This window comes from Silurus meridionalis, chromosome 13, assembly GCF_014805685.1.
Source record: "Silurus meridionalis isolate SWU-2019-XX chromosome 13, ASM1480568v1, whole genome shotgun sequence".
Lineage (NCBI taxonomy): Eukaryota > Metazoa > Chordata > Actinopteri > Siluriformes > Siluridae > Silurus > Silurus meridionalis.
Window position 1 is genome coordinate 18,860,263 of NC_060896.1, and position 27,703 is coordinate 18,887,965.

Consider the following 27,703-nt stretch of genomic DNA (forward strand, 5'->3'; position numbering starts at 1 on the left):
ATGAATTCAGTCATGAAGTCATACAGAAGCAGCTGATGTGTATTTTATTAACCAGACTGAAATCATTGATGGCAGGTGTATGATAATTATGTAAACAATATATTGAATGTGATTAGTGAATTCTGTGTTGCCCCAGTATAAAAATTGCACACATTTATGCCTTCAGTTTAATGCAGGTGTTTACTATTACTATTATGTTGGTTTTTCACCAGAATGTTATTTGCCCAGTCGCAATAAAGGTGAAAAGAAAAAAAATCTCTGACATAACAAAAACCATTTACTGTTGTTTCTGGTGATATTACTACAAAATAAATACTCACAGGTTTATTGCAATTAATAATATTTATTGCGTATTCTTCATAGGAGCATTTGTGTGAACAATTGGAACATTGGTCCTATAGCGATCAGTGACATTGCTGTTATTCAGAAGAGAAAGATAAGAGTTTAGATATTTTACAATAATAAACACTTTCTAAAATCCCAATCTCCGAACCAACTCAGACAAGAGTAGCAAATATGAATCGAGCTTTACCAATAACCGCTACAAAGATGTTGAAGGTGTGCAAAATGTGTATTAATGCAAAAACAATAGGACAGAAATTAGACCTGAGAACTCCAACGCGGCGACAACGTGTCTTATTGTATTATGTCTAACGTGTCAAGAATAACTCTAAAAACATGTATACTGAGAAGCAAAACAGAAATATGACAAATCTCAACATGACCAAAGGTTTTGAAACAAAATAATAATGCAAAGATTCATAAGTATGGATTAAAAATGAGGTGGATCTACTGCTTAAAGCTATACTGGAATACAAAATGTGCATGTCTTCAAGATCTGTACTGCTAGAGCAGTGGATTTAGGAACAGTACAGTACAAATCATATTCTGGAGTCTTTACAGGTGGTCACAATAATAAAACAAAGCACAAAAATACAATTGTTATCAAATCAGAAATTACAGATTATATAGATTTACTTGGTCAGCAAAAAAAAAAAAAAGAATCCTCTCCCAAAAAAGAAACACCCAAAGAGAACTATCACATTCATAAAACATTCAAAACTGCACTGGGCATGCACAGGTTGCCCATTTCTTAAACTTTATTTTAAAAGCCAGCCCACATTAATAACTTTGAGCAGTTGGAATACTTTGGCAATACCTTCAAATATTTTACCATATTAATAACTGTAAACAAACAGATTAAACTACAGGGCAAGTGAAACATTAGTCAATCACTAATGAAACCATAATTACAGCTGTGCCCAATGACAAAGGAGAAGGCACACAAACATAAGTTTTAATTAATACAACACCCCATGTACTGTGTAGACCCCAATTATGTAGGTCTGGCAGATAACAAAAGTGTCTGCGTGCCTTCAATGCAAGTGCATTATTACAGGATGTTACTTCTTTAATATGTACTCATCATAAACAGTAAAACTGGAAGAAATATAAATAGGAAGAGAAATTCTACAGCGCTTAAGTGCCAGGAATAAATGACTTAACAAGTGAAAAAATAGCTTAGTCCATTCACTTGGATAAAGGCAAGGATCAATTTATACAGCCAGCCACTAGAGGGCATCATAAACACTTTGGGTTAACATACCGTATCAATCACTGTAACATCAACCATTGCATTTCGCTGAATTGAACATTGTCAACCCATTTGAGTCACAATAATGACTTACTTCAGTTCCTTTTGAACTACCTGTTTTCTCAAAATAATCAAACACTGAGTAAAATAGATTTTAATTTATCCGATTTGCATCTACCCAGCGATTGTCAACTGTCAAACAATTAGCTTAATTCATTTAAAAGAGTAGTTCAAAATGAATGAAAAATGAATGAAACACATTCAAGTGCATGTAACGAATAATGTGAACGTGAATATGAGAACATTTGAATTCAGTCTTTACAATGTGATTAAGTCCTGCTTCTGTTATGCATCTGATAAGCAAAGTCACACCCACTTGATCCAAGGAGACGAATGAAATCATAAAAAAATATAATTTTCTCCTCTCGTAGAAAAAACATAAAAAACTACCAACAGTATTTTGCAGAAAACAACTAAAAAATACTTTATATCTACACCATTGTAAAGTGACTATAGCAACTTCCATTTCTGTCAGTTAGAAATGTGTGTATTTGTACTACACTCATTAAAGTTTACTATGTAACCTCATTTTCCGCATTTCATTTTTTTCAGGATCAGTTGTGGGTGTAAAAACCAGGTTCCTCTTTACACATACGCCACTCTGACTTGGGTGACTGCAGGGGAGCTCCCTTAATAGCAGGCACTCTCGTCAGACATGTTGAATAGAGATTGGATGTGTTGAGATGGTTGTTTGTTAAACTTTTCGAAAGATGGCCTTTATGCACTTCAGTGTCAAGCAAGCCTCGAGTGGAGTCTTTCGAAAATTCCACGAAGCTTTTCTTCTTAGATTTTCTTCTCTGTATTTCTGGATGAAATGGAGATGAAGTCCTGTCACCTTTATAGGACAGCAAAATGGATGATTTTTTATGGTGTTTAGAAATTTTGGGGAAAATTCCCTTATCATCTGTAGCATCCAGTGCCTCCTCAGTTTTAGGGCTGAGTGGTAATGAGATTTCAGGACTTGCCCAAGGTTCAATCTTCGGTTGTTCTTTGCTCTCTGAAGCGGGCAAATATGATCTTGAGATTGCCTTGATCTCACTATTTTCTGTCTCTTTTACCTTATTGAAATGCTTGCTCTCGTGTATACCGAGCAGCAGTGCAGATTTGCACACTTTAGAACAGTACCGACAGCTATGTTCTGTACTGAACCTCTCGAGATGTTTTGCTTCATGGCTCCTTTTGGTGGCAAGGTAGAGGAACCGCTGCGGGCAGTATGAGCAGCGGTAGCGCTTTTCAGTACTCAGGCTACGAGTCATCTCTGTCGAGTTAAAGCAGGAGCCGTCCTCGGTGCAACTTTGGCAGGCAAAATCCCCAACGAATGGGACATCTGCACTAGGAAGCTCTTCGAGAGGACACTGTTTACCACAAATCTTGCAGCAAGATTGATGACAGTTGATGATATGCATGCTAAGGGATGCTGAAGTCACGAAAGAGCTACTACAGCGACCGCAGGTAAATGTTTCTTTTGGACTTTGACTCCTTAGTTCCATCCTAGACTCAGGTTTCGCTGCTCTGTCCTCTAGACCACAATCCATTTCCATGAAGTTATCATCTGGTTCAGGAGACAGTGGCTTTGTGTAGTATTGAGCCACCTTTAATCTTTTCCGCTTGGATCGGAATCTTTTGCCTTTCTTTTTAGGTTTGTATGTGTAATAAGGACGCCACAGTTTATCGTTTTCAGGATCGTTCACATCCTCGTATGGCTCATCTTCTGTGACCGAGCTTGAAACGTCTGTCCGTAAGCGCAAGTTTGGGAATCCTACATCGTCTTCCGCAGTGTTACCTTCCTTATTATCTTGCTTCCAGTTTCTTCTCTTTTTCCTCTTTGGAAACAGCTTAGATCCTTTGATCTTGCGACGAATAATCGCCTCATTACCGATTTTGACAGTTATCTGGCACAGTGGCAAGACTTGGCTATTCACTGAAGGACCAGGACAAGCAGGCTTGGCAATGTATGTTTCTGTCTTTCCATTAGGGTGAAGATTCTGCATTAGGGTCTCCGGCTGTGGCTGAAGCAATTGATTAGCCATTACTTCAATAGTTTGGGCAGCTGCTGATAATTCACTAAGCTTACTCAGTCCCTCAAATGAGCACACAGGCGGTATGTTTAGGAATGGCAGACCATCCCTGCTTGTGCTACTACTGCATTGCATGGAAGAAGAGTCATTTCTGTGCCTTATTGTAGAGGATTTTGTGTTTTCCTCTGTTGTCAAAGATTGGGTGTATCCACAACCAAAAACAGGTGACACAGTGGCCTGAAAACCAGCTAATCCAGTATGTGTTTTAGTGGATGTAAAGCCTTCCTCTTCTACGCGAGACAAATTCTTATCCGAAGGCAACTGAGTTTCTACATGTTGATCACATGGCTGGTCGAAGGTAATGTGAGGCATTTCCGAAGCCACCATTTTTGGTGTTGCCATAAAAGTCACAGGCATTGAAAATAATGACTGGCCACTAGTGGCACTCTCCGAGTTACAAATAGGTGCTGTGCCTTTGAGTGGATCAGCTTGTGAGTTAAGATCTGGTGGGGCAGTGAAAGAATTCTCGTGGTTGCCGATGGTTTCAGAGTAAGTATGACTGTAAGTCTTGTACCTTTTCTTCTTGAACTTCATTGGCAAAAGTCTGTAGAGCTTTATTGGGTATACACTTCCCTTGAAACCACCATTAGCAGATTTCTTTTTTACTGCCAGACGTGGATCGATGCCATGGAAGGACTTCTGATGGTTTTTGAGGATGTAGTAAGTCAAGAAGGTCTCCAAACAGAAAATGCACTGATAGCGCCGCTCCCCTGTGTGCCAGATCTCATGTTTGGTCCGGTATTCTGCCAAAGCAAAGACTTTATTGCAGTAGTGGCAAGGATATGCCCTTTGCCATGAATGCACATTCTCATGCCTTTTTAAGCTAGACAGAGTTACATAGGCTCGTTTGCACACACTGCATTTATAAGCTCGTTGACCGTTTGATTCTGTAACTTCTTCTTGAAGTGCATCCATTGGGCCTAATAATGTACTATCAAGTTGTGGAGTGTCTGAAAGATCAGAACTTGGAAACGATTTATCATTTAGGATGGGTGTGCTGTTTGAGTCTAGACTGACTGAAGCCTCTATGTCATTTGACTCCAGCTGTGGTAGACTTTTCAAACACACTTGTTCATGATTGCGCAATCTTTTCAAGTGTATGAACTTTTTATAGCAGTACTTGCAAAACAGATGACTGACAAATCTTCTCTTGTGGCTTTGCATGTGGACAGCAAGAAGTGCTGAACTGCTGAATGCCTCAGGACATTGCAAGCATCGGTTTGTTGTAGAGGTTGGTACATCCTCAGGAACCAAAGAAGGTGGATCATCATCCTGTGGGGGCAAAATCTCAGGTGGAGGCAACAATTCTGGAGCAGAACACAAGGCTGAATTTGAGCTTGGAGACTGCAGCATAGATGTGGAGTCAGGAGGACCATTTTGTACAACAGAACTGCTAACAGGATTTTGAATAAGTTCACTAGGTTCGTTGGATATGGGTGCCAGGGCTTTGCAATGTCGATGCCGCTTTTTAATAGGACCAAGCCTATGGTTTGTCAGAGTCTTGCAGGGTAACGCTGCAGGCTTTATGGCCTCTTTATCATACTCTTGTACCTTCTCTTTTTGCTCAGATGTTTGATGGCCTTGGCTTACAGCATATGAGTGTTCAAACATAGCATCAACCGAATCACTTTCAACAGATGGTACTCCTGATAGTGGTTGGTGCGCCATGTCTGGTGACTGTTGACCACTACTATGTGAGTCCACTGAAGTAAATGGGTTGTTAACTTCTGGCACTTCTGTGATGGAGAAAGCATTAGTAATACGTGGACCTTTGGAGCACTCCTGCTCCTCAAGTCGTGGTGCTTCATTCTTCAAAGTGCAACAAACAGAAAGTTTTGTCTGGTTCAGCGAACTTTCTGACTTAGCAATGGTTTGGCTTTGTGCAATTCCAGAGTCTTGTCTTTCAATATCAAGAAGCTTCTCGAGAAAGGGGATCCCTAACTTTTTCCCTGCAGCTATTAAAGACTTGTTGTCCCCTTTACTTGCTAAATCCACTTTGGAGGAGTAAATGAAATTAAGGATGCTGGCAAAAACTTCTGACTTTAGATCTGGAATTTCCAGCACCTGGCTGGAACTGCAAGTCTCAGGCGCTGTGAAAGCATTGCGGAAATACCCACTGGTTGCAGCCAAGACGTTTCTGTGAGCACGGAATTTGATGTCCTCTACAACGATGGTAACATCACAGAACAGGCCATGTGATTGTTGTTCACTAAGCCGAGAAAGGACAGAGTGCGGATGCAGGTTGTCCATCATTCCATTAAAGCTGGAATGGACCACCATCATCTATAAGTATGGATGAAAGAGAAAACAATGTCATATGGACATAATTTTAGTGGTCAGTGTTGTATAGAAAATTTCTGTGAGAACTTTTTAATGTTAGTTTAAATCTCAGAACGTCTGAGATATAAACTTAAGGTACTTTTCTATTAATATATTTCTCAATGACCAAGGTTTTAACATGCTAAATAATTAAAACATACTTAATTGGACAAATGGTCAATTTAATTTAAGGAAATAAAATAAAATACATACACCATACAGTGTGGCCTATACAAAACCTTATATACACATGGTGACAACTATACAAAAGCTTTTCAGACCTAAGCCTTATATATATGATTTTAATGAGGTAACACGTTAAATAAAAGTATTAAATATGTAGTTTTTACAGCAGTTAGAGCAAAGTTTCCTGTTCCAGGCAGGTTAGTGGCTGCAATACCATCAGAGTCAGCTTTATTGGCCAAGTTTGTTGGCACACACAAAGAATTTGGTGGATATCTAATTTAAATAGAAATAAACATAGGTACATAGTTTTGGGGTTGGCTAGCAATACTAGCAATTAATAATTGCCAACTTTTCCCCATCACAGATATAACAAAGTAAGTCTCTAAAAGACCAATGCTTTAAAAAAAATGGGACCACTGAATATGGACCACCAGAATGTAATGGAGCAACAACAAAACCATTTTGAGCGCCATTATACGAAAACAAATTTAGCAGTACAGACTGCTGCTAAAAGCTGCTCAACTGGAGATAAATACATTTTCAATTCATTCAGTGGAGAAGAAGGGAAGGCAACAAATCTCACTAAATCTTGAAAGTTCATGACTGCATTCCTAATTTCAGAAATAATTTATTTCTTGGAGTGGCCTGTTCCAAATTCTACATTAAACACTAAGATTCTGTGGCATGTTTATGCTTGAAATCCCTCCACCATGGCTGAATTATTAAAACTATTACAGTAGACTTTTAATGCATGAAATGAACACTGAGTGAATGTGCATAAATCACTGCCCATCTTCATGGTTTAGCATAATGCCAATTGAGCTTTTGTGATCTGGTTTGTCATTCTTCATTTAGGATAATTTTTCGGGTTGTCTGCAGCTATACCTCAACCTCCAGCAGTGAGGTAAAAGTAAATTAAACTATGCAATTTAATGGAGGAAGACAGGCAGGTGGTTCAGCTCCCATCAGGCTTCTAATATATTGCAAATACATGCAACAAAAGATTGGGCGTGATACAGTGAGACAGTGTAAATGGCAGAATTGATATTAATGGAACGCTGCACCTTTTAAGGCAATGGATTTACTGGTAACATTTTTTTCAGACAATGAAAGCTGCCTTGTAGGTCTGTGGCATTGCATCATCTATTAGTGCTGTGCAACTCTTTAGAACCAGCACTAAGTTGGCTGACTGAATCAATCCCAATTTTGTCCATGCTTTGATATCTTGCTGCTGGCACATATCCGAAAATATAAGTGACCAATCTGGCATTTTAGCCTTCAATAAGAGGTATATACTCCCTTGTGTGGTGTCTGCAATCATCCAGCTTATCCTGAACACATCAGAGCGCAAACACCCTTCAGCCGTAACATGATAGTTACCGTATCTCAAAATTAAAAAAAAGGCTTTTGTTATAAACGGCAGAAATTCAGCCATGTATATAATTTGTATCAGTGAGGACTCCTGATGAATCTCAGATTCTTTTTTTATATGGCCTTTACAAATTCTGTTAATCAAATCTTGTAAACATGAGTGAAAACTAATTCCAGTACGGTCTCTGAGAAATTTTTTTTCCATTTAGTAGTCATTTTATTCTTTAAACTCATTGACCTTGGCCTTTTTATGGCGTTTCCTTTGTTGTGCATTCGCCTGGTGATTTACAGTTAATTAGCAGTTTATGAACAGGAGTATAAAGTAAATCCGTGCATTAGATTTTGTAAATCTGGTGAAATATTTGTTTGGTTTGAAACTATTACAAGATAGATAAATGAGGTTGATGTTAGAAATTAGGCACATGAAGACACTGCATCGAAACTATGTGGTATTTATTCTTTTTCCACAACAGACCGTATATTTGACAGCAAAACAAACTACACATATATCTGAGTCATAGAAACACCATAAATACAAATATTTGTATCATACTTACCTTACAGATGTTGCTTAAATCTTGTTATATTAACTTGTATTATTTTACTTACACATGCGCCATTGAACATCGAACTGTAAACAGCATCGACAGAATGAACGCTTACACCGTTGTTGCAAAACACAAGATGGCAGCAGAGCTTTAACAATGGAAAAAATGTTTCTCCCTCAGTATTTACTGACTTAATATTCGCGTGCTAAGCACAATAACTGTTCAGCAAAGCGACACTCAAGGACTCTTAGGTCCCTAAACAGGTTGCACCCTCTTTAATGAAGAAACCCTGTGTTGTAGAGCTATACACAGTATATCAGAGATACAGATGGAGAAATAGGAGATTAAAGAGAGGGGCTGCTCTGAGGATCTTTCATTACAACTACAAATGCTGCCCAAAAATGCTTCCTCCATTGTCCACTTGATACTTCATAAATACTTCATAGATTTTGTTGTTGGTTTTTAATTCTTTATTGATCCAGAGGTTATTATACTTGCAGGTCATAATACTGATAACTATCATTGAATGTGTGCGTGCGTGTGTGTGTGCGCGTGCGTGCGTGTGTAGGCATTTGTATATTCTATGCTAAGAGCATCAACTGAAAGTATCTAATGCTGATTTCCTGTATCTCGTTTCTCGAATTCCATTAACCAACATCTATTTGTATTTAGTTTTTGGATATTATTACTTTTCACATTCAAATAAAATCACTTGTGTGTAAATGTTTCACATTTTACTGTATTAACATTCTTTTTATATGCTTATTATGTCGTTATTACCTTTTATCTGTCTTTAAATTTATCTTATCGCTCTTCCTTTCTCTCCGCATCTCGATATCCTCCGACCGCATTCCTTTATACCTGCGTTTCTTATTCGGTTTTCTTCGTGTCAGTTGCACTACTGCCCATTTCATCACTGCAGCGCAGCCATTTTAAAATCACGATCCAGAGATGATTCAGCCTCAGTAAGTACAAAATGGCTGCTGGGGTTTGGCTGACGGTTTAGATCACTATCGATTCTGAACGCCGATTGCGCGTCATGATTTTCCACAAAAACGAAGCTGGTACCATCCTGGTTTTATGATATATTTTGAAAATGATTTTTGCAAATTTCTTTCACATGTACCTAATGGAAACTGCCTAGCAGTTAGCATGAAACAAAAAAAACAGCAGACAAAAGAAATATTAACACCTACACACACATGCCATTATGTTAAAAAGACGCAAGATTTCCTGTTTTCGAAGGTGTTTTTTAAAAGGAAATAAACATTTTCTTTATAATCCGCATGCGGTTTGTGAAAGCTATGGGGCTGTGAGTGTGTCTCTGAATACGAGAGCATGAGTCAGAAAAAAGAAAGAGATAGAAAACCACATGCAAAGCGCTACATGAATTACACAGCAGAAAAAAAAGGCACAGTTAATCCACCCACATAGAGTTAAGTATGTCATCATTGGGAATACACTTTAAAATAATGTTTCGATTTATAACATTTTGTGCGTTGAAGTGCGTATAGAAAATCAACGCACAAATACAAAAATCTAAAGTCAGTGTGCAGAGTTTATGTAGTAAGGCGGAGAAGTTGGCATGATCATTGCTGAAACAGGCCTCTGTTGTCAGGGCAACAGATTTATCAGCAATTAAGCTTGGTGATGAATGGCGAACAGAGTAAAAATTGTGCTTAAGCTCAATGGCATATGTTAAGATGGAGGATAGGCGGCTTTGCCTGCTCTGCTCCTAAATGTGTGTGTGTCTGTGTGTGTGTGTGTGTGTGTGGGTTTTGTCTGCTCAGCCTCTGGACTCTCACACTGTGGGCTTGCTGCATCTTTTCCTGCGATGGCGGCTCGCCGTACAATTTAGTAAACCTGCGTAATAATGCAATGCACTAGCTAATTGTTGGGAGTTGTTGTTTGTTTTAAACACGGATTGTGTTGTTTTGTTTTTTTTCCGCGTTCTAACTCCCCGTCTGCAGATGTGCGGAAACGAATGCTGCCACACCCTCATTTAAAACATCGTAAAATTGCAATGGAAAATAAAAAAGGTGGACAATCATAGTATCAGATTTTTTTTTTTTCTAACCAATTAGAAATCAAAATAAAATTAGAAAAAAAATCCCCTACCTCAGCAAAATGACACCCAGCTGCTGGTGTCCAGTCATATGGAGAGCAAGAATCGCATCACAGCGCTTTCTGCAGAAGAGGAAACACGTAGAACGTACTATTTATTTCTGTTAATCAGAGAATGAGGTGAAACAGAGGAAACAGAAAAATGCGCCATCTTGCAACGAAAATAAAAATTGACTCGTTTGACTCGTTGCTTGCTGTCTAGCACTGCTCTCAAAGTCTGTGCGTCATCTCTCTCTCTCTCTCTCTCTCTCTCTCTCTCTCATGCACTCACTCTCTCTCTCTCTCGCTCTCTATTTTTTCTCAGAGCTCTCTTTTCGCTGAGCTTCAGAGGTGGCATCGACTTTGCTCTGGAATAGCCACTGCAACTTTAATCAACATGGCTGAAAAACGGTTGAGAGCGAGAGACAGAGAGATGTAGATGGTGGGAGTGAGAGAGAGCGAGGGATTGAGTACGATACGATGCTAGCGTCAGAAACACTGCCGAAACACCAGGGAAGATGATGGACGGTGAGAGAGAGCGAGGGAAAAGAAAAAGGCAGAGCTGAACAGATGCATGCTGCGAAAAAGGGAAAAGGATGAAAGGGTGGATGATAGTACACTAGGAACGAGTGCTCTGTAGAGGTTGAGGAAGAAAAGAAACAGAGAGGAAAGCTGAAAGGCAAAATGACCAAAAAAAGATACAGCGGAAGAAGCAGAACCCTAGGATGCTAATGTCAGAGGGAAAAAAACGATGGCGATCCCGGGTTAGCAGCAGTGGTGGCGAGCAGGAGATTAGGGGAAAAAAAACAGTGTCTATACATTTGCATACACACATGCGCGCGCACACACACACACACACACACACACTTGTAAATGGTGTCTGTCCCACACATACAGAATAGACAGGCTCATCTCGCTTTCTGCAGCCCTTTTTAATGCATATTTTAATGCAGCTAAGCTGCAGCCTGATCAATGTAGTGACACGAGAGACAGACAGAGCGAGAGAGAAAGAGATCGAGAGAGAGCGCGAGATGGGGGAGAGAACAAGGGCACAGATGGAACAGTGCGTGAAAAGCATGAGCGAAGAATGAACGAGGGCATGAAGACACAAGGGAAGATGATGGCTGGCAGGAGGAGGGATTAAAAAAATGGGAAATAATAAATAAATAAATAAATAAATAAATAAGGAGAGATGTAGGGCAGGCGGATGTTACAAAACAAGAACAGGTTAAATATGTGTACTGGGTAAAGAGAAACAGAAATATGGACAAGAAAGAGATTGAGGGAGCAAAACAGTGTCGTGTTCTTTAACTGAGGATTTTTCGTAGTTTTTTCCAAAAAGATTTGAGCATCAAAATGGTCAAACATGAACACTGCCATTTGATGTACTCTCCCTTCAGGTCCTCTACCCACGGTATACATGTGGCAGCCTGGGAAAACCCTTCACATACTGCAATGTTTTCCTATTATACAAAAAACGAGAGTTGTAGCATTTAAGCTTCGACTTCCCACAAAAATTCCCACAGAGTTTTATTTGATTAATTTAACGATTGAAATGAAACCTGTCAATCTTTTTATTATATAATAAAGATATAAATTTTTGTTTGCTATTTTGAAAGCCCCACTCATCCAGCGGTCATTCTTAAGACTTAACAGTAATACCCTTTATTTTATTATAACACACACACACAAAACAAGCGATCCCACTGACCTCTGCATTTATAATCGATTCTATTTATTAAAAGATAACACAAGAAAAAAGATTTATAAATCTGTGATAGGAATTAAGTAATTATTTTGATTGTGAGATTGACTGACTTCAGTCTCTTGGCAAACCAAAGCCTTGTCATTTTCTTTTTTAGTCCCCTCTCTTCCTCTCTCCCCCATTTTAACTTACTGGACAATCACCAAACTATGTTACTTCCTGTCAAAGGCCAATGTGTAAGGTCTTGATTGCTTAGTCATCTAAATTTTGTCTAGTTGTGTTATTTGTTAGTTCAGTTTAATATGTTTTATTTAACTATAGATAAACCCAATTTGTTGTGTTTTTTTTTTAATATATTAATTTTGAGAATGATAATATTAATTAATCTTGTCAGTAAATGTTTAAGAGTCTGTCTAAATACAATGAAATGATAGCCGGATTGCTAAACTTATAGAACTAGAACTTCTAGAATATTTGTTTTGGGATTTTTAAACATTGCTAGTCGTGTTCGAGTATTTTCCCCTTGATTATTCAAACTAGGACTTGGGGGACATTTGACCTGTGACACTTGCTGTGTCCAAAAGGAACATTCCTATTAATAAGAATAAGAATGAACACCGTATTAATAAAGCATATTATGTAGAGTCAAGTAGAAGAGCCTGAAATAGGGACGTAATGCACGCTTTGAGTTCATATTCTGCGTGCCTGTATATAATGTGTACTGAATTTTCTCTTATAATAATGAATGAAAGTCATGCTAAGCATTTTCTTTATAATTGTATATTTTATATATACAGGCAGCAAACATATGTATCAGCATGCATCATTGTATATTATTATAGAAGTATCGAACTTTCCAGAGCAGCGTTTTGCACTTGACAGTGGACGTATAGCGCCCTCAGGCGACTGTTGATTAAATAAGTTATATATACAGGCAGTAGTTTGTTTATTTATTTATTTATTTAATTTTGCCAATTATATTATCCATATTTTTTCACTCAATTGCAAAATGTATTCATAATATTATCTTTACATTTAAATGTTTTTAACAAAGTAATGATTCACCAAAAAGGAAAACTAAAACTAGTATGGAATAATTATGGATAATAAAGCTGCAATCTTTATCTTTCGTTCCAGCTTGCTTACCATCGTGTACATTCAATCAGCCTTCTCTCCTCATTGCATTAAATCCAATTTCAAATTCTAATTTAATTTGTCACATACACATTCATACAAAGTACTGTATGACATAGTGAAATGCTTTTTTCACTGTCTGACTTGTAAACATGGAAAGAAATACAATATAAAGATTAAAGTAAAGAAAACGTTAAAATGAATAAAATAAAGAATAAAAGTATATTGTGTGTGTATATATATATATATATATATATATATATATATATATATATATATATATATATATATATACACACACACACACATACACACGCAATGAAGGAAACAAGTATAATATACAGTATGTATATACACATTCATGAGTTAAACAGAAAGGATGGATGGATGTGTATGACAGATATAGACAGAGTACAGATTAAAATGACCCAGAATGATTGTCATTAAAATGTCCATGTGCTGGTATAAAAAATGTAAAAGTGAAATGGTATAAAGTGATAAGGTATAAAAGTATATATAAACATATGTTACTGCAGTAATATAATAATAATAATACATTTATATTTCAAAATGCCTAATTGACTGTTAAAATGAATCAGAAAAGGCTCGTCTGAACAGATGAGTTTTGAGGCATGATTTAAAAGTGGTCAGACAGTCACAATCTCACATTGATTGTGGAAGAGAATTACACAGATGAGGAGCAGCCCAGCTAAATGCCCTAAACCCCAGAGTGACTAAACGGAAGGTACAGTAAGGGGAAAGGGGTGAGGAAGATGAAGTTTATAAAGGAGTTTGTGTGGTAACCCAAACAAAAGAGAGTTACAATAGTAAATGTGTGAGGTAACTAGAGCATGTACAAGAACAGCTGTGGAACTGGATGTGAGGAACGGAAGATGATGATCCGAAGATACAGAGTAATATTGTTCACGTGCTTTTCAAAAGACAATGTACTATCAGGGACAAAACCCAGACTCTTAACCTGAGGAGATTATAGAGGTCAATGAAAAATGAGAAACTATAGAATTTTGACAAATTGGACTTGGTGCCACCCAGAAGAACCTCTGTTTTGTCAATATTTAGCACACAGGTACAGTAGGACTGTGTAGACTGGCAGTAACAAACGTTTCTTAGTTGTTTTAATTGTGACTGTACTTTCTTTGAAAAGTATTAGTGTTTAATTATTGTTCCAAATGCATTTTGACTATTTTTAAATAAAACATTGTGGTTTTTTTGTCAGGTGACATGTAGACATGTATAGAGTATTTATTAGGGGTGTAACGGCACACGCATTCATACTGAAATTTTCTGGTACAGGGCTTCTGGACATGGCAGGAAGTGGCTAAGGCTAAAACTAGCTATTGATTTTATTTGCATTTTATGTCTAGCTTCAAGAATTTCTCTTAAAATTGATTTACTTTTATTTATTTAATTTAATTTGCATGCCAATTTCATTGATTACTTAATTCAATCAATATAAAAGTGTATTGCATTAATTAGATTTTTTCTATTTTTTTTTTTAATAAAATAATAAATATAATTTTACATATTATTTAATCAAACATGCATTTTAAATTGTTTTTAACATTTTAACTTTTGATGCTTAATAAAAAATCGATTTTATGCTTTGCATTTCTATCCACCAACCATACAAAAATTTTACCGAATCATGACTTTACAAAAAAGTGTGTACCAAACCGTGACTTGTGTACCGTTACACTCCTAATATGTTTTAATACACCTTTAGTTCTTAAGTTAATGATAATAAATTATCAGCATAAATTTATTATAAAACGAAGGACTCTTAATCATAAAGGAGTGTTCATAATCCCCTTTAGAAATGTCTTTATTACAAAGTAAAGGTTGTATCTTGTGGTTCTTATTGACTGTAGTGATAACAAATGCTAATCAAAGGCCTGCTTGATTTTTATTCATGTATTTTGTAACATTTTTTATTATTTATATGTTCAGGAGAGATCATAGTTTTTATTTTATTTCTACAGGTCACAATTTTTTGCAAGGTTCCCTGCTAGTGAAATTGCAATGAGCTTTTTTCATGTGGCCGGACAATGTGCGCCTACGTATGCATTTACGGTTTAGCTTCCCATTTCAAATGTTTGCTCACCAACAAGCTCAAATTTGGACATGAGAACTATGTGTCGCTTTTTGATGAGTCTCTCAACTGGGAATCACAATCAAAACAGTGTGACTTTCGTGTCTGATTTTGGAATGGTGATCAGGTTTAGACACAATTTTTTAGTTCATGGGGCATGCCAGAGCAGATGATCTCAAATTGGCCTTCGAGAAAGGCACTGAGGCATTGCCAGAATAAATAACATGTTGCAAATATCCATGGATGGACCAAATGTTAATTGGTCCTTTTACAAGGACAAAAAGTCCCTTGCAGATTAATATGGACTGTTCCTCCTGAATTTGGGCAGTTGTGATCTGCATATTGTGAATGGGGCATTTTAGAAAGGACTTTCATCAACAGGTTGGAGAGCCGATGCTTTTCTACGTGCCACATACCAACTCCTGATTGCCCTGCCCCTTCGAAAAGGAATATATTTGAGTCACAAGATGGTCTTCTTCTACTATCATTCTGCCCAGCAAGATGGGTAGAAAACGCTCCTGTCTTAGAGAGAGCACTGTAGATCTTGCCAAACTTGGCCACATATGTGAGTGCTGTTGAAGGGAAAAGAACACCAAGTCCTGGCACTAAGTCATTTGATGATACATTTTGCTTAATCTGTGAGTAAATCACCCCATTTCTGGCAAAGTACCAGACAGATAAACCAATGGTACCATTTCTAGCTGCAGATCTACACAAGATGTATTGAATGTGTAGATTTTTCAAACCAGAGTTAATGCAGAAGTGTGTGAAAAAAATCTCCTAGATTTTAATCAAGTGTCGACCTTGGGTATGTTACCGACAGGCTCCTAAAGGATTTGAGGGCAAAGCAAATGGCGGATTATGGATTTCAGGTGGTCCTGCAGAGATGGTCAGAAAGGCCATTAAAACCACGTCTGACTTCTTTTATTCCTTTAATACTACAATACATTAATGGACCACTGAGCTAAAGGCAAGAGGGAAATGAAAGGTCTGTAGTGAGTATGCACGCTATTGGATGAATATTTTCAATTGAACTGATGAATCGTTTATGTGCTTTCATACAAATGTTTTAAATATGAATTTCTCATGACACATTATGATCTTTTGTGCGCACACAAAATACTAATGGGAGAATACTAACCCGTTATGGCAGAAAGCTTTAATTCTGAGCAATGCAGAGTTTGGACAGCCCGTCTTTCATCGTTCAGCTTATTTACACCTGGTGCGGGTGAATGTGCTGCAGCAATATGATGACGTCATTGGTGTCTCATTGCCTTCCTATTCTGTTTCCATTCCCACCTGTGTGTGTACACACACATACACACCTGCCATCAGGATAGGCCCTGAGCATAGGCTGAGTTCTGTTTTCCATCCAAACGTGTATATTGATCAGCATTGTGATGAAGACATGATCGAACGAGATGGCCTGGAGGTGCAGGAAACAACACCGCCAAGTATAGTGCACACTACAAGAGAGTGAGCAAACCGCAGTGTTATTTTCTATCTGAGTCACCGAGCGCAGGCGTAGGTGGTGTGCCACATCATCCCTCACTTCCTGTTTAAACATGAACAGCATTAACATGTTAACACTAACTCACCCATCCTGAAAAGACAGGAGTGCAGACTATTCAGTGTCAAATCACTCTGAGCTATGCGCCCATTTTGCTGCCAAAGTGCCCTTGCTGAAGTGCATTTGATGTACCGGACGCCAGTGTGCACTTGCAGAACCATGCAAGGAGAGGTACTGATGCAAGTTCCAAACAGATTTACAAAAAAAAGCTTTGCTCGCTTGTTTGTGTGCTGAGTAGCGGACTTGAGTGTCCAATTTTTCATTCGGTGATCTTTAGCAATCGTGTTATCTGGTCAGGGTTATGGTTGTGCTTCCAGGATTATCCCAGGAACACTGGGATCGAATAGGAAAGAATAATCAGTGGATGAGATGTTCATGCACCCTTCTTCACACATAGGTACAATTTAGTATAGCCAGTCCAGCTTACATGTGAAATGTTGGAGGAAACCAGAGAACCAAAAGGAAACCCATGTGGAGAGAAAGAAACTGAGCTCAGAGTCAAACCAGAGAGCCCGAAGCTTGTTTGTTACTATGTAAAAACAACTAAAGGAATTTCATCAGAGATTTGCTCATGGTTTGGTTTACTTAAATGTACAATGCTCCCTCTCACAAGCCAGCAGCATGTTCAGTAGCACAGTTCCATTAGCTGACATAAGAAGAAAGAAAAACGATAATTAACTATATGATGTATATGATTTTGCTCATAGTCAGTGTTTTCTATATATGTACAGCAATGACTTGCTCCTGACCTGAGTCAATGCTCATCTAATAATCATCTAACACGCAGCCATCAGGATGGACAACTGCCAAAGGGGAAAGAAAAGGAGGGCAACGGGACAAGGAAAAATGTTAAAAGCAGTACTGGAATGCCGCCTAGTGCTTTTATAGTCTTCCGTTTATAGCCGGACTCTACATATGGAACACGGACGTGATTCAAGACAGCCGATCGTGGAAAACTTTATTTTGTTTTTTTTGCTGCCTTCTTTCACCAAGGACACAATGTTGCATTGCAGTAATGTCTTCTGGGTAAGTTGAGCTCTTCTAGCCCTCATCTAATGCACTTCACTCGAGCTGACAAAGTAACAGATAGGCCCGAGTGATGGAGGGCAGCCAAGAGGTAAAGGCGAAAACAAGGGAATGAGAGAAGCGGTTATAAAACAGGAATGAAACGCAGCAGGTGACAGGATTGGTCAGGTCTGGGGAAAAAAAAAAAAACAAAACACAAAAACAAGAAGAGTGTCTGATTCACAGTGATGCAACGGAAATGCTGCGGCACATAAAAAAAAAAAACATCAAAAACACACGCCTCTGTGTTTGCTGTACAGCCAAAGGCGATGACATCATGCAGGAATACCAAAGAGAAAAGAGCGCAGAAGGATTAGTGAAGTGTGTGAAGTGTCACAGCCAGAGTAGGGTTAGTAATTGTGTACCAACCTGCAGAGCAGCTGTCCCGATCATGATCGTCTCTTGTCTGCTTCTTCTGTGACCACACAGTAAATGCAGAGTCTGCAAAGCAGCGTGTAGTGCCGCCTGCTGGGGATTCGTAATAATAATAATGAAAAAAAAGAAAACGAGCTGGATGAGTAGCATGCAGAAGGCTTTAACACATCATGAAGGACCATTCTCCTATAGCATCCTACCTTGGAAACCTTTGGGGAAAACACACACACACACACACACACACACACACAGAGTCATTCACTGTCACAGCTGTCCTACAATGTCATCTGAAAACACACTCTCTCTCTCTCTCTCTCTCTCTCTCTCTCTCTCACACAAACACAATACTCATGTGCTATTTTAAGTATTCCCAAAGTGAGAAACTGAGAAAGTTGTTTCTCATACCTGATTCTTTTCTTTCAGACTATGTCATGAGCCCGAAACCAGCAGCATTGTGCATCACTCTGTGTGTGTGTGTGTGTGTGTGTGTGTGTACATTTGTGTTGTGGTGCACTCTTTTCCCTCGGCAGCAGCCCTTCCTTTGGCCCCAAAATGCTGTGTCATTCCTCTGTTGAATGAAAGAGAGAAAAAGAGAGAGAGTGAGTGGTACGTGAAAACAAATCCCTCATTATCTCATCTTATTTATCTCAGACTTTCTTTCCCATTCTGTTTATCCCCCTATTAACACACTGCAGCCACTGTAAGGCCTTCTTTCTTTCTTTCTTTCTTTCTTTCTTTCTTTCTTTCTTTCTTTCTTTTTGTCTTTCTTTCTCTCACTCTTTGTGCTTCTTACTTTTTATCCCTATTACCATACATAAGTTTCTCTTCCTTTGTTTCTCTCACACATTCTCTCTTTCTGTCTTTGTCTTATTTCTTACTTTCTTATTCACACACACCCTTGCTTTCTTTTCCTCTTTTTCAAACATTCTCTCCTTCTGTCTTTCTCTCTTTCTCTGTTATCTTACTGTTTATCCCTATTAGCATAATTCAGACACTGTCAGGCCTTCTCTCTCTCTTCTGAGTTTTTTTTCTCTCTCACACACTCTCTCTTTTAATCTCAAACACACACTCATTCGTTCTTTCTTTCTCTCACACATTCAAACTGACGGTTTATGTTTATCTTTCTGTTAATCTCAATTATTAGCATGCTTTGTCATTGTCAGGCCTTCTCTCTCTCTCTCTCTCTCTCTCTCATGCCAGATCCCTGACCTGGAAATTACATAACAGCACATTAAATCTTCAGTGGATCTGACGCTGTTCCCAAACTCCGTGTGTGTACCGCTAGATTTTTAGCTCTCTGTATTCGGTCAGAGCAGGTTGCATAACTGTTTTGGGTGTTTATAAGCCCGCACTGGAAGAATTTAATAACACCTACTTTTCCGTACATGACGTTCCTGATCGTCATCCAGGACATTGTGTGTGTTTGCTCGTTATAAACGCGCCCTCTGTTGGTCAACCGCAGCCCTGCGACTCACCACAAGATGGCGGTATACCTACTAAAGTAGAAAAAAAATACAGTATAGTCAGTGGTAGCAAGGCCTTCTCTGCTGGGCTAAACAACATCAAAATCACGTATGTTTTAATATATTTTAAATATATTTTAATACATCCACAAATAGTATACAATTTTTCCCATCTAACAGGCATACAGTAACATCAGCATTTTCACATCCTTTGATTGGATGGTCAAAAAGCGCACTAGTCAGAGCTCACAAACCACATCTGTAACAAACTACACAAGCTCAAATATATATTTATGTAGATTCAACAGCTGTTTTTTTTATTATTCTATAATAGCTGACAGAGGAGAAACTGATTTAGTCAAAACATTTGGAAAGCTTTTTCAGGAACCATTTAGATTTTCTTTTCTGTAGAATTTGCACCAAAACACACCATTTGCCTTCATTTTAAATCCCCAGGAAAACCGTAACGCACGCAAAAATGCACAACAATGCAGGAAGCCCTGTGGTCATTTTATGAAGTTATTATTGATGCTTCTGCTAGAGATGTATGCAGGCAGTGAACTGAAAGGAGATTTGTTGATTTGTGGTAATTGGGTGTCTTGCTTTAGCAATGGCACTTGTTCTCACTGCATGAGATTCCTGTCTGTGGTGCAGCACTCTGTTATACTGCATTTTTGTATATTACTGATGGTTTCTATAGCTGTGGTGTCATAATGATCGTATTAAGAGGTGAATTGATTCAGGTGGGACACCACTGAAGCCCTAGGTGTGAAATGCACATGCTTTTTTAATACTTTTTATTCCTGCTCTCTAGCTTTTCCTCTAAACAGCAAAGGCAAAACAGAGTCTCAGTGGTGCATTTGTTTAATTCTTGCTCATTTGATTGACCAATGATTTGTTAAGATCAGTAAGACTTGGGCTTGACCCTTTGTTTGCCCAGTTACAGTCAAAGGCCCTGTGTGAAAAAGTGTTTGCCCCCTTGTTAAAACTGTGGTTTATTACACCTGAGTTAAATTTCTCTCGCCACACCCAGGCCTGATCACTGCCACACCTGTTCACAATCAAGAAATCTCTTAAAATGGACCTGCCTGACAAAGTAAAGCAGACCAAAAGATCCTCAAAAGCTAGACATCATGCTGAGATCCAAATAATTTCAGAACCAAATGAGAAAGAAAGTAATTGAGATCTATCAGTGTGGAAAAGGTTATAAAGTCATTTCTAAAGCTTTGGGACTCCAGTAAACCACAGTGAGAGCCATTATTCACAAATAACAAAAACATGGAACAGTGGAGAACCTTCCCAGGAGTGACCGGCCGACCAAAATTACCCCAAGAGCACAGCGACGACTCATCCAAGAGGTCACAAAAGACCCCACAACAACATCCAAACAACTGCAGGCCTCACTTGCCTCAGTTAAGGTCAGTGTTCATGACTCCACCATAAGAAAGAGACTGGGCAAAAATGGTCTCCAAGACCAAAACCCCTGCTGAGCAAAAAGAACATAAAAGCTCGTCTCAGTTCTGCCAAAAAAAACCTTGATGATCCCCAAGACTTTTGGGAAAATACTCTGTGAGATAAAAGTTGAACTTTTTGGAAGGTGTGTGTCCCATTACGTCTGGTGTAAAAGTAACACTGTATTTCAGAAAAAGAACATCATACCAACAGTAAAATATGGTGGTGGTAGTGTGATGGTCTGGGGCTGTTCTGCTGCTTCAGGACCTGGAAGACTTGCTGTGATAAATGGAACCATGAATTCTGCTGTTTACCAAAAAATCCTGATGGAGAATGTCCAGCCACCTGTTCATGACCTTAAGCAGAAGCGTACTTGTGTTCTGCAGCAGGACAATGATCCAAAGAACACACGAGCAAGTCCACCTCTGAATGAGAGAAGAAAAACTAAATGAAGACTTTGGAGTGGTCTAGTCAAAGTCCTGACTTGAATCCTATTGAGATGCTGTGGCATGACCTTAAAAAGGCCTTTCATGCTCGAAAACCCTAAAATGTGGCTGAATTACAACAATTCTGCATAGATGAGTGGAGCAAAATTCCTCCACAGCGCTGTAACAGACTCATTGCAAGTTATCACAAACACTTGATTGCAGTTGTTGCTGCTAAGGGCGGCCCAAACAGTTATTAGGTTTAGGGGCAAACACTTTTTTTACACAGGGCCATGTAGTTTTGTATTTTGTTTTCCCTCAATAATAAAAAACCTTCATTTAAAAACTGCATGTTGTGTTCAATTGTGTTATCTTTTACTCATATTTAAATTAGTTTGATGATCTGAAACATTAACGTGTGAAACATGCAAAAAAACAAGAAATTCACACCACTGTATTGTTTCAGACAATATAATGCAGAGACATTATACATCGAAATTGAGTGTGTGCATGATGCCAGATAGCAGTCATCCATGTCCAGTCATGTCCAGTGTTCCTAAGATATGGTCTGGATCTGTCAGGATTTGGGGATCCTGTCATGATTCTGCCCCCATTTTCTGTCAATGGCTTTCTTTGTTTTTCACCACCAGGTGTCGCCAATGTTTCTTAAGTCAATTTAAACGGCGATTTCCTTTTTGTCAGTCATTTGCTTTGACCTTAATATTATGTGGTCAATCTTTTGTGGTTAGTTTTCTCAGTCTCCAGCACTGTCCCTCTGTAAGGTATTGTTTTTGTGTATTGATTGATTTGTTGCTTTGTTGTGCTTTTTCCAGAGAAATACTTTGAAACTGCTTTTTCCCCAAGTCCTTAAGATTTTTCCGCCCCTTTTAAGTTATGGATTTACTTTTGTATCTTGGTATTTTAGTTACCTTGATTTTCTTTAATTTAGTTGTTTTCTGGACTCTCTAACACGCCCAACAACAGTTGAAACCAGTTCGAGCCCAGGCCCTGACCAGAAAAAAGAAAAAGATAAATAGATAAATTTTTTTGCAGAACCGCACGATATGATTTACTTTGCAAAGGAGACTGAACATTAGATATATGTGTATATATTGTTAAGGGTATTTATATGTCCCATATCTCCCTATATATATTGTGCCTTACACACATACACTTACAAAAAACTAATAGAAGACTGCTTTATAACGTGTAACGGTAGAGGAATTAAAATAATAAAAAAAACATAGATTTAGATTTTAGGTTAGCCTTGTTAGAGAACAGAGAAAAGGGTATTGCAGTCAAGAAGGCATGATAACCACAATGGAAATTTAAACAACAATAACAACAATAACTGTTGACCAGGTCATTAACCAATAGCTTGGGCTATGAGAGTCGAAAGGAAAATCTAGTTATTTTCGTAATAGGTGACTTAAACTGTTGTATATACTATTCAATCATAATATCTGAATTTGTTTTTATAGTACAGTATATAACTGTATGTACTATAACCAGATCAGGCAATTGGCTAGGGCCTTGGGTTTAGAGGTGGGGCTTTCATACCCACAACAAACCTATACATTAGCTCACCAAGCACTAGGGAGGCGTAATGCTAAGGTTTTTTCCCATTGTACTCATTTACTGGAGGTGATAAGTGAAAATATACAGCAGTGGATAAACATATATCCAAATGTTATACTTAATTCAGTTGGGGATTTTTTTTATTCCCCAAAGCCCAGCAAATAATTACAAGTCAATATTCATGTTTCTCCTCTTTACAAACCATAGAGGTTCAAAACCATCTTTCTTAAGGGTTAATAGGGTTGATAGAACAATATTGGAGAAGAACTTCAGTGCTAGATTCATATTGTTTTTAATGAGAGCTGCTGGAATTTGAACGTTCTTTAGAAAATGTGGTAGTAATTTAGCTAAACTTAAACAAGCAAAAGAAAATAAGGTAGTGTCTCAGCTTTTAAGTTTTCAAGGCTACTTTGTGAATCTGATAAGCTTGAATATGCTAAACTGCAATGTAAATTAGATGAGACACATAGTTATATAAGGTCTAGAGAAAAATGGATAGAGGAGGGAGAATGCAATACAGCATTCTTTTTTTTAGATAACAAAAGAACTGTTCCAAAAACTCATTAATTGAATCTTTAAATGTGATGGAACTATTACTTATAATCCTCAAGAAGATGATTGTTAGATCGATTGTTAGATGTTAGAAGATGCTGATTTTTACAGTCCAACTTTCCAATGCATTTATTCTGAAGAGGCAGCTTGTGCATTTGTAGAGTGTGTTAAACATTGCAAGACTATTTAAAAAGAAAAAGACAGAAATTTTTGTGAAAGTTCAATAGAGATAAATAATTCCAATACAGAGCTTAAAAACAATAAATCACCTGGAACTGATGGGCTTGCTACAGAGTTCTGCATATTGTTTTCTAAAGAAATATACTTCTTTTTACTTAGTGTCTTTGTAGAAAGCATACAGAGATAGAACTTTGATAGAACTCTCAATATCAACTCATTATGGTTATAAAAGATACCATCACAGAATTAACCTCTTCCATTCAAATCTTTCCACCACCATGGGCAAGACCAAAGAGCTATCAAAGGACCTGCACAAGGCTGGAATGGGCTACAAGACCATCAGCAAGAAACTTGTTGAGAAAGAGACCACTGTTGGCGCAATAATTAGAAAATGGATGAAAAACAAGATAAGTCGCTCGCCCTCGTGCTGGAGCTCCATGCAAAATCTCACGTCATGGGGTAAGAATGATTCTGAGAAAGGTGAGGGATCAGCCCAGAATTACATGGGAGAAGCTTGTTAATGATCACAAGGTTGCTGAGACCACAGTCACCAAGAAAACCATTGGTAACACACCAAAGTCTGAAGTTTGCCAACAAACACATGAATGATTCAGAGAAGGCTTAGGAGAAGGTGATGTGGTAATACGAGAACAAAATTGAGCTATTTGGCATCAACTTGACTCACTGTTTTTGGAGGCAGAGAAATGACCCCAAGAACATCATCCCCACTGTCAAACATTGAGGAGAAAACGTTCTGCTTTGGGGCTGTTTCTTTGCTAAGGGTACAGGAAGGCTTCACTACATGAACGTGGCCATGCATTGTAGAATCTTTAATGAGAGCCTACTGGCCTCAGCCAGAACACTGAAGATGGGTCATGGATGGGTCTTCCAGCATGACAATGACCAAAAATATAAGATCAAGAATGTCTTGTAGCCCATTTCAGACTTGTGCAGGTCTACAATCTTGTCCATTTGACAGCTCATTGGTCTTTAATGTTTGAATGGAAGAAGTTGATTCTGTGACTGGTGTCTTTAATACACATAACGAGTTGGAGTTCTTTTATAAAGGGAAAGGACTAATTTGGGTCTGTGGGGGGAATTCCTGCTAATTTGGTATGAGATCAAATGCTTATTTCACTCAAACAAATCCAAATTAATTTGTAATTAATTTTAATGCATTTTTTTGTTTATATTTTGTCTCTGTTCCAATAAACCTACCATAAAAATTCTAGATTGTTTAATTCTTTGTAAGGGGCAGCAGGGGATCCAATACATATTCCCCCCACTGTATCTTTACTTAACCATGACTACAAAATTATAGCACTCTAATTTACCAAAACATTAAAATATCTACAGGATTCTATAATAGATGAGACACAATTTAGTTTTTCAAGTAAAAGGCATATTGTTAACAATATAAGGCTGGATTTTACTCAGAATTGATATATGAGGACAGCTTTATTCTGGTTTTAGATTTCTAAATGGCTTTTGATTCTTTGGAGCACAGATGTATTATAAAAATCCTTGTATCGATTTGGTTTTGCATATACCAAAGGATGACCAGGATAAAAAGGATGTCCCATTTTTCCCTAATTATTCCTGCTCTCTGTGGGGTGTCTGTATAGCGGATCGACGAATCATTATTAGTCAATTGGCAGATTTTTAAGAGATGCTTCCTAAATCTCTTTTAACGATTGATGACAAAATAGTTTTCTTCAGCGTCAGGTCTTAATCTATACAAAGGCAAATGTGAGTTAATGGCCATTAAATATTGTATGGGACTTTCTATTTATGGAATTCCAGTTAAACCTGAAGTAACATATTTAGGCATTGCAATCACAAAAAGTCAAGAAATTACATGTATCCTACATTTTGATCCTGTTAAAGTAGATGTCTGAATAAGATTTAGTTTGTGGTTGCAGAGAGACTTCACATTGAGGGGGGGATTCGTAGGATTTGTAATCCCTAAACACTTTTGAAATCAATTCAATTAGACAGATTTTGTATAATCTATATTCTGTCTGGAATTTTATACATGGATTCTTTTTGGTTTACATTCTGTAAACCTTTTTTTCTATAACTTTTATGTACTTCTACACTTGCTTTGTGTTTGTATAATTTCAAACCTTGGCAAAAAAAAAAGAGAAGAAAAAAAAATCCAACTTTTCTGCATACTGACCTGATGGTGCCAAAACGGATATATCCCTTGAGGGTTGCAAAATAAAAAGCTAAACAGGCACACAAAGAAAACCACAGCTCAGGATGCAGCTATGCGAGTTGTCATCATGTATTTATTTTATTATTATGTATTATAAATAATAAAACTTAAGAAATTTCCCTACTGTGGGACGAATAAAAGTATATCTTATCGTATATCTTATTAAAATAATCTGAGCCTTATTCTGCCAAATGGCATCAGCACCATTTAAAGATGGATCATTATTTCCAGCCGGTTTATTCGTCAAAACAGCACAAGCCGTGACACGTAAACTTTAAATTTGCGTATGAACAACGCTTTCAATCTAAGCTGAATGACTGAAGAGTGAAATTGATTCAAAAGCTGACTATCAAAATATGAAAGAAAAAGTTATATAAGATTGATTGGAAATAAAAACAGAAATAATAAAAAGAGCTTTCTTTTCTTTTTTGTGTTGGCCTTAGTTAAAGTTGAATTAATATGCATATTGAAGTAAATATGTAAAAGCATTAATAACAGGTTTTGTAGATATAAAAAAGGTTAGAAAAAAACTGCTGTTACCAACAGTTGCAGCAGCTCCACTAAGATTACTGTGGGTGAAATCTCAAAAAACATCCTGCTCTCTCTAGTGTGCTTCATACGATGCAAAATAAGACAAATTAACTCCACGACCACGTAGGAATTTGTAGGCTGTAGTGTGTATGTTCTGCGCTTGCGTGAGAGAATGTCACTTTGCCATACCAGCAGTTGGCAGCAGTCTGTGTTTGGAATCCAAACAGGAAAACCTGAAGCACTAGACCTGTGAATAAATTAAGCAAGCAGCAGTTAGACTGGGTTCATTACTAACAGATTTATATAGATTTTTTTGTAAATCTGCAAATGACAATTCAACGCAATGAAAGAGCAATTGAATTTTGTTGACAGCATAATTTGCCTTCTTACATTTTGCACAAAGAATTACTTGTTGTTAATAATATTAACTATTTATATCTTATTCATCGATAAATGCAGTACCAATGCAGTGTTGGTTATAAGTTACTCTAAAAAGTGATTGTTAGCTAGTAACTAAATACTCAACAGAAGAAAAAAAAATTAAGTACATAGTATGTACATATGGAACAGGACTATTACACTTTGCCCACAAGGGATTTAAAATATGATGCAAATCTGACCTGTTGCAAAGAAAATATATGAAATTCACTAAATAACCATCAGATGTCGTTATCACATTCAGCCAAGGCAGTTAGTAATATAATAATCATACTACCTCTTATTTTTTCGGCTGCTCCCATTAGGGGTCGCCACAGTGGATCGTCCGTCTCCATACCCCCCTGTCCTCTACATCTGCCTCTTTCACACCAACTACCTGAATGTCTTCCCTCATCACATCCATATACCTCTTCCTTGGCCTTTCTCTTTTCCTTCTTTCTGGCAGCTCCATCCTCAGCATTCTTCTTCCAATATACCCCATGTCCCTCCTCTGCACACGTCCAAATCATCTCAATCAAACCTCCCTCACTTTGTCTCCAAAACGTCCTACATATGCTGTCCCTGTAATAAACTCGTTTCTAATCCTGTCCATCCTCATCACTCCCAATGAAAATCTCAACATCTATAGCTCTGCTACCTCCAGCTCCA

The 27,703-nt window shown here is 37.8% G+C and overlaps 2 protein-coding genes across 9 annotated transcripts in view; one reads left to right on the plus strand and one right to left on the minus strand.

Annotated features, from left to right (window-relative positions):
* Positions 1-27,703, plus strand: part of fbxo36a (F-box protein 36a) — a 43,384-nt gene that overhangs the window by 8,104 nt on the left and 7,577 nt on the right. The gene's annotated exons all lie outside the window — the stretch shown is intronic.
* zbtb38 (zinc finger and BTB domain containing 38) lies at positions 328-27,352 on the minus strand. 8 transcript variants are annotated; one of them, XM_046865213.1, is made up of 8 exons: positions 26,048-26,063; positions 22,488-22,566; positions 19,594-19,714; positions 18,624-18,786; positions 18,419-18,427; positions 18,213-18,308; positions 10,275-10,343; positions 328-6,015 (listed from the first exon to the last, which is right to left on the minus strand). In XM_046865213.1, the coding sequence occupies exon 8, from the start codon at positions 6,013-6,015 to the stop codon at positions 2,209-2,211; it is 3,807 nt and encodes a 1,268-aa protein (XP_046721169.1). In that variant the 5' UTR covers positions 10,275-10,343; positions 18,213-18,308; positions 18,419-18,427; positions 18,624-18,786; positions 19,594-19,714; positions 22,488-22,566; positions 26,048-26,063; the 3' UTR covers positions 328-2,208. The 8 variants fall into 8 exon arrangements, with proteins under 8 accessions (XP_046721169.1, XP_046721162.1, XP_046721166.1 ...); XM_046865206.1 differs by lacking the exon at positions 10,275-10,343 and adding exons at positions 26,807-26,864; positions 27,333-27,352 and having other exon boundaries at positions 18,213-18,786; positions 26,048-26,096; XM_046865210.1 differs by lacking the exon at positions 10,275-10,343 and having other exon boundaries at positions 18,213-18,311; positions 26,048-26,064.

Excerpts from the sequence above, each read along its gene's own strand:
- zbtb38 (XM_046865206.1), bottom strand. The coding sequence starts at position 18,368 with ATGCTACTCATCCAGCTCGTTTTCTTTTTTTTCATTATTATTATTACG. Across the intron at positions 6,016-18,212 it reads TCGGGACAGCTGCTCTGCAG|ATGATGGTGGTCCATTCCAG; the intron begins GTTGGTACACAA and ends CCATACTTATAG.